This window comes from Glandiceps talaboti, chromosome 23 (genome assembly GCF_964340395.1).
Source record: "Glandiceps talaboti chromosome 23, keGlaTala1.1, whole genome shotgun sequence".
NCBI classification, from domain to species: domain Eukaryota; kingdom Metazoa; phylum Hemichordata; class Enteropneusta; family Spengelidae; genus Glandiceps; species Glandiceps talaboti.
In genome coordinates, this window is record NC_135571.1 from 6,659,399 (window position 1) to 6,667,270 (window position 7,872).

Genomic DNA, 7,872 nt, shown 5'->3' on the forward strand with positions numbered 1-7,872 from the left:
TGTTTCCCCATGGATCTGCAGACTGTATGGGCTGGACAAACGCACACACACAGAGGGGTATTTAAGTGATGGGCGAGCTGACCAGTAACAATTCTTTTCCTTTTTGGCCTAAGTGCATAGGATCTTAGTAAATGCTTCACATAGCAGTCTCAATGGTTAATTATTCATTATTATTTAAATTGTATTTCTAAATGTCTATTTTGGCCTTTCTCGGTTCAAGAGTTTAGTACAGATAGTGGACACGAATATACACAATAATTGGTTTATTTATCCAAACGTATAAACGATTACAAACTAATGGTAACAAAAAAAGAGATAAAGGTAACGTGGAGTCAAGAAATAACTTACAGCCTGACCCCCTACATTGTACATTGCGAATGATAACAATAAGAGGGTTCAGCCATCAAGGGGACTAAACACATACATAACTGGGAGAAGAAAAAAATGTATGTACACACAAATCTTTTGAACTACATGAAAACGTCTAATACACCAAACTAAAAGTCTATACCTCTGTAAGTTTACAATTTAATCACCTGTACAGCTCTACTAAATATTGTTTCAAAGATTTCCTAAAATATATAAAAATATTCGATCTGATGTGAATAGGAATATCATTTTAAATTTTTGCACCAACGAATAAAATAGCAAACAGACCACCCAGAATTCGTTCTCGCATGGTACGAGTAAAGATATTGACAATGACAGAGTCTCGTATCATATTCATGTTTTTGCCACTAAAATAATCGGACAAGATATGTGGTGAATTCAAGTGGATCAGGCTATACAAATAGCTACTTTGAATGTATAATATTATGTATACCACAGGCAACGTCTGACATTGGAAGTCAAACAGAATGTAAAACATGGCTGCGGAAATCATTCTTTACGCAGGAAAACACCAATCAAAAGCAAAACCTTGCATGTTTGTAGCAGCTGTTGCGACTTAAGGGTTGTTGTGCCGTTATCCAGGATTAAGAGTGAACAGCTCTCCAGTGTTATGTAATCATAATAGGCAGGAATTTGCTTGTTCAGATATTTGTGAATGTAGTGGGACGTTATGTTGTCGTTTGTCCGGGGTACATGGGCAGACGACAGTTAATTGTAGACGGTGGACATTGTCTTTGAATAGATCTCCTTGCAATTGATTTGTTCTCAGAAGTAGATAACAGCATGCATATATGGATTCTTAGAGAAAATGAATGAAATATCATATCTTGAGATAAATGAATCTACTACCCCCACCGTTACCACTGACAGGTACGTCTATGCTATCTCTTGTTATCAATCAATCAATTGCAATTTGTTTTTGGTTTATATAAACCTTGTCGTGTAGTACTGGTAAAAGCGTTCTCAACTTCAGCCTGAATTGTATATTTTATATACATTTTGTCAAAGTTGTCTTAAACTCGTGTAGGGACACTCTGATCGGGGAGTCTTCATTTTGTAATTTCTCCTTGAATGCTTGGGCGTTTTCGAAGTGCACTGAGTAGTTTTCTCTGAGGATGTCGATAATTTTCAATTTCCAAGCTTCAACATTTTCCTTTGACTTTTGATCGTTAACACCTACTTCGACTACCATGGACCTCGAATCTTGCTTGAAATGTCTTTTCAAAAATTTAGCAGCTCCTGAGTTGCTTGTAACTAGAGTAGGGAGTCCTGTTGCCATGGCTTCAAGGGCCACCATCCCGAAAGGCTCACAGCGGGATGGCATTATAAACAGGTTGCACTTCTTCAGATCTTTTCTAATTTGGTCTTGAGTGCCGTACAGATGACATCTTTTTCTTAAATGACCCGAGCTGGTGTGTTCATCAATGAAGTCGGTACTCTGTTTTTGTTTATCTCTCTGGATTCCGCGTACCCATAATGTTGGTTCTTCTGAAGCCTTTGCATCATACAGCACCTCAGCTACACTGCTCATAGCGTCCACAGCAATGTCAATACCCTTTAGCTTATCTTTGTCAACACGACCAACCGTAAGAACTTGGGGAGTGAAAACTGTGTCCGGTTTTTGAAGGTTGACTTTGAAGAATTCATCATCCGGGAGAGGAAGAAATTCCTTATGGGTTATTTCATTTGGATAGTCTGCTCCTTTGTACTCAGTTTCGTACTCTTCGAATATCATTGGCCCGACAGAAAAAACAACATCGGCTTCCTCTGCCTCCTTCACTATGTCATCTAATTTGACCTCAGTTTGGCCCAAATCCCAAACCTCTTTATACATATCGGTCGCTTGTGGTAAAATATGATTGAAAAGGAATGTTCTGGCGTTGGGAAAACAATCCTTTTTGATGTTAAGTGCTGCCCTCGACGTTATAGGCACGTGACCTATAATAGCCTTGACATTTTTTATCTTACTCAGTGTAGGAAAGTGGGTCGTATGATACATTTTTAACCAATCGAAATTAGGTTCACATGAACCTGCTTTATCAGCCATTATTACATTGACACCTCTAGAATGTGCATCTTCTTTGTCGTTGTTGGTGGCGTCAAATGCTGTCACGTGAACATCGAAACCTGCATTCTTAGCTTGCTGTGCTATACAACGATGGACTGAGGATATGCCACCCTTGGATGTACCCCACTCGTCATTTAGGATTAAAACGCTCCTACAGAAAAGACACATATCAAAGTACAGAATAATAAGCAATGAAAATAAGAATGTATTGTAATAGGTGTGAAACGTAATCAATGACGTAAGAATGTTTCATGTGTGATAACCTAGACTGGTACCAGTCCCTTGGAAGATTTTTTCTCATAATTTTCAAATGTTTTGAATGTGTTATTCATTTTAAATTTTGGGAAGGAAAATGTTGTCCACCCCCCCCCCTCCATAGTCATTAGTTGCAGTAGTCTCCCATGGGACTGGTGTCAGTCACCAGCACTCAGAAGTTACCGACCTGAAATGTGGTCACGAAACAGCAAACAAAGAGAGAATGGTAGACAGGTGCACAGAATGCTCTAGCCAATCAGACGTGAGAGTACGAAGACTAAGGTTACTATATATGCAAAATGGGTGTCACATTATTTTTTAAGAGAGGTGGTATTTTATCATTGTTCATATGAGAAGTATTGACATTCTGTTGCTAGGCATACACACTCAGCAATTTAATATGTGATGAGTATCCCTGGGGAGTATCCCTTCCTGGGGCCTTTACATTTTTAATGGCGGAGACTTACCCTTTTGTGGTTTCCTGGACTGTTTCTGTGGTGTCCACATGACAAGGATTGGAATCGGTTGAATCTATATTTTGGAAAGAAAACGATTTTCAATGAATTTTCGAGAACAGATCACTGTGGTATTACCGGAACAACACTATAAAACGAGCAACAATAACAACAACAGCGCCTAAATGGCAACAGTAAGTCCACCTGCTGTTACTCTATCTGTATTTGAATAATTTTTTGAAATTTGTATATGTTAATTATTCCCTTTGCTCTGATTTAATCATGGAGGAAACTTCCGATTTCCATTTTCAATTCCAATTTTACTTCAACAACTTTATTTGTTATAAATGGCCAATTCTGTAGCAAAATAACTATTAATGTCGCTGGAATACTCAATATACGCCTCTTGTGTTGTATAATTGTTGGTAATAACTTCTTGGAATCATTTATTTGAATTTATTTGAACGATACAAACGTGTATCATTTCAAATTATAGTTCATATTGACTTGGTTCTCACCTCTCATGTCCCAATTTGTTCCCTCATAGTGTTTGTCACTGGTTGCACCATTTTTATTGCCACCTTCGGATTGATATCTCGGTCTTTTGGACGGTCTCTCTGTGACGTCATCCTGACCTGGAATGGTTCGCTTCAAATTTGATCCTGTGTGACCTGACATAAATGATAATAAATCACCAGTTAGTGAAGCACCCATTATATATCAATATGGCCTAAAATACCACCACCACCACCACTCCTCCTCCTCCTCCACCACCACCACCACCACCACCACCACCACCACCACCACCATGACCACCTCCTCCTCCTCTACCACCACCACCACAGAAATAGTAATATTAATAATAATAACAACAAACAACAATACTACAGAAGCAGCAACAACAATTACATACACGAGAATAGCAACAGCACCAAAACAAAGAAAATAAAATTATTGAAGAAATGTAGCATATATATTTCTGCATAGGTGACATTTGCTCCAGGATGTAATATTTTTGTCAAGCTACTTGTAAAATTAGCAACTGTGGGGGTAGATACTTAATGTCACGCGTAAGCGGCGTAACCAGGTATAATACATCACTGTGTTAAAGATGTCACGGGTCCTAAATGCAACAATGGGCCGAGGTATGGAATTACGTGATCAAATCTACAGGCGCTTGCCAAAAAACTATAGATTAATACATTGAGTTAAATTAATTGTTGATCTTGACGTAGATTATTGCCAGTAAAGAATCGTTAATGTTCAAAGTATACCCTAGTTTGGCAATAAACAGTAGCAATCTATATGTTTAGATATACGCACAGTAGTCGTAATTTACTGACCTTTGCTCGTTTCTGTTTGGATTGCCGTGTTTCCCCTTTGTGCGGCTTTGAAGTCATTGACCTTTTTGAGAAGAGGAAGCTTGTTCATATTCTTAAGAATGTCTTGTAGGAAACCGAGATTATCAACTGCAATGTAGCCATGATCTTCAAGATAATTGAATATGTCGAGAGGTGTCTTCAAGGTTTCTAACACACTAGCTGGAATTGGCTCATTGGTATTTGGGTCACCCTTTACTAAGTTCCGAATGTTTCGCAGGTCATGTTCGCCAAGGCCTTTATTGAGGTCAGTGAATAATTTAGCAAGGGGGCGAACACAGGTAGCCATGTTCCTTCCATGCAGATCCGTTTAGCTAAAAGGCGAAAGAAAATTGTTATCAAATTAAGGAAAAGGGGAGTTACGCCATATGTAAATTGGTGACAATTACAACCTTATAGAATTAGAAAGGAGAATAATCCTGTGATAAGCGGAAGTTTGATGCGATCTTGACTACCGGTATGCAGACATATACCTAGACACCAATTTCCTCCGTTTCAAATTTTTCAAAATGGTATTAATTAGTGAAAAATTAACTTTAATTTAACAAACTTCAAAAAACCAGCTACTTACGTATATCCGCCTACTGCATGTATGAGTAATCTGGAATTCCCCGAACCGTATTAAATATGCAAAATGTTTGAGGGCGCTGTTCGAAATATCATAGGCACTGTTGAAACTAAACAGAATGGCGTTGTTCATTCGATTTCCGTGTATGCGATTGTTGTCCAGACGATAGTAGAAATACTTCCATTTCGTGTTACTTCGATTTCATCGGAAGGAGAGTTGTAAAAAAACTGGTTCTAATTCCATCCGAAAAAGTAGTGATCATATATACATGTATAATGTGCCATATATTTCGATATTGTGTATTTTATCACAGCGCTGAAAAGTTTGTATTGAGATTCTCACACGACTTATAAAAATATTATACTGCAACTAAAATACATACTAGTTTCCTAATTTGTAAACAACACCACTGGAATTTATTCAGAAATTTCCTGCATCTAATGAACAACAAAAGCTTTTTACACAAACACAAACACATTTGTGAAAAAAATACTCCTTAAGTACATTTTTTTTATGTTGAAAATCAACATATTGTGACACATGATAATTATATTCACACATGATAATTATTTGACTAATATATTATAATATTATAATTTGCAAATATAACTAAATGTACTTTGCCCAGTAAACGGACACCTTAAAGGTGCAGTAGCTGCAACGGAAACTTTTGTTAGTTATAACGACTTACTTGTAATACTGGTCCGTACACCCTGAACAATATTTTGGGTAGATATAGTATGGTACAATAATGAAATCAAACGGATTTTTAGGTCCACACCAAAACTCGGCGCCCTCAGTGGTGATCATGATTTGAACCTGTTACTGTCCAACTTATATATAAAATCGACATCTAATTAACATAATCAGTGTCTAATTATTGGAACTTTAACAATTTACAGAGAATATATATATTGCTAGTCGTCTGCCAGGCGTGTATATACTGTTACTTCATACAAGGGAGTCACGTGATCGGTTACAGTTGAGTAACATACACACGAAGTTCGCGCTCCGAATTTTTCAGTATTTATGACTCAATATTGGATTATTTATCGCAAGGGTTGTTCGTACAGTCATTTAAAATCTCTGACACCTGCCACTTTTATACCACCCATTTAGGCTAATTATGTCAGTTGTGACGTAATAACATGTAGATGTCCATGTAGAAACACACATAATAATGACAATAATCTCATAATAGCCCAGAATTCGAGATTAGGCCGATCACATGTATACAAGGGTATTAAAGTGGTGGTGGGGGATGCCGGGGGGGGGGGGTTGGAGTTGAAAAAAGGGGAGATCATTGTGCGAACATTAGGAAGGTATATCACACTGTATATGTGATTATGAAATACGCAGATCTTTACACAGACGAAGTGAATTTGTTGTGGTTATGGTAACGAAAACTGTTTGGATTGAACTGCAAAGCAATTCATAAATTGGATGAACCGCAAAATAATTCCTAATTTCAAATTTTCGAAATCCTGATTAAATCACTATTATTTTCTATTGTAGGGCGCCACCTACGTCAGCAATGCAAGTTTGTAGGTGCCCAGTACTGTACTGAGGTTGTATTATCATCACACGACAATCACAATAACTCGTTAGCGAAAATGAAATAAGTATGTCTTTGTACCAACGATATTATTAATAATAACTTGAATTTTCATTTACTCATTTGTAAACAAGTGACAGAATACTAATATCGATTGCTAATAATTCATAGAAGTTTGAGCAGTTTTCTTTTTATCTTTCCTGTTTATTAGTATTTCATCTAGAGAAGTGTACACAATAATATTGCAGGTTGCATTACGTGGGTGTTCATTCACGCATCACACCTACACATTATATTACTAACACTTGTTAACATTCCAAGGTGAATGAAAGAATAAAATCTAAGCAATCATCTCTAGTATCACGACCACCATGCACACTGTGTTAGGTAATCACGATTGTACTATATCCGTTGCCTAGCAACTGATATTGCAAACGATAGTAACAGGCAAAGTGTATACAACCTATGGGGAACATAAAACATTTTAAAACATACAGAATAGTGTTTACAACAATTGTAATACAATTTATTTCGTTTGTGGGAGAGTGCGTTTAAATTCTACAAGACCCTGAATGTAAAGTGTGGAATATTTAATAACTCTTGATACCACAGAAACACACACACACACACACACAGATAGATACATACACAGACATTTGTTACATTATGGGGTATTTATATAGACCGTTACGTCTACGGTATTAGCAGCGAAGTACAGCCAGTTTCAAATTACCAAGTTACACAAAAACTGCACGATACACTTTAACAAGATTAAATTAATACAGTTTCTTGCGACATTCTGTCTAAATGAAATGAACTAACATGCTGCACCATACTTACATCAAATACAGACGTCAAAACATTGGCGCCAGTGTGCCTGCTTCTAGTTGCAGTACAACTAAAAATAGAAATGTTTTTTTTTTCTTTTACCCAAAATGTAGCAAGAAATTATTATTGGGTTATGCAGTGAGTATTGAGTTTTATCAACAGATATGACTGCCATTCGGTGAAATGTGCATATGTAGCAAAAGTGAGTGACGTGCACGTGTCCCATATCACATATCACGTTTGTGCCAGGTTTGAAACGAAAACGGCAATCCACATGCATGTTTGAGAAACTATGAATTATGGACGGCCGCGGACGCATTGACGAAGCCCATTGGTATCTTCCCGCGAAATGGGGACTGATTGAAAATCCATAT

At 37.2% G+C, this 7,872-nt stretch overlaps 1 protein-coding gene across 1 annotated transcript; it reads right to left on the minus strand.

Annotated features, from left to right (window-relative positions):
• Positions 1–278: 278 nt before the first annotated feature.
• LOC144452828 (uncharacterized) lies at positions 279–4,976 on the minus strand. Its single transcript, XM_078143995.1, has 4 exons — positions 4,512–4,976; positions 3,687–3,839; positions 3,181–3,244; positions 279–2,609 (listed from the first exon to the last, which is right to left on the minus strand). The coding sequence occupies exons 1-4, from the start codon at positions 4,834–4,836 to the stop codon at positions 1,379–1,381; spliced, it is 1,773 nt and encodes a 590-aa protein (XP_078000121.1). The 5' UTR covers positions 4,837–4,976; the 3' UTR covers positions 279–1,378.
• Positions 4,977–7,872: the final 2,896 nt, after the last annotated feature.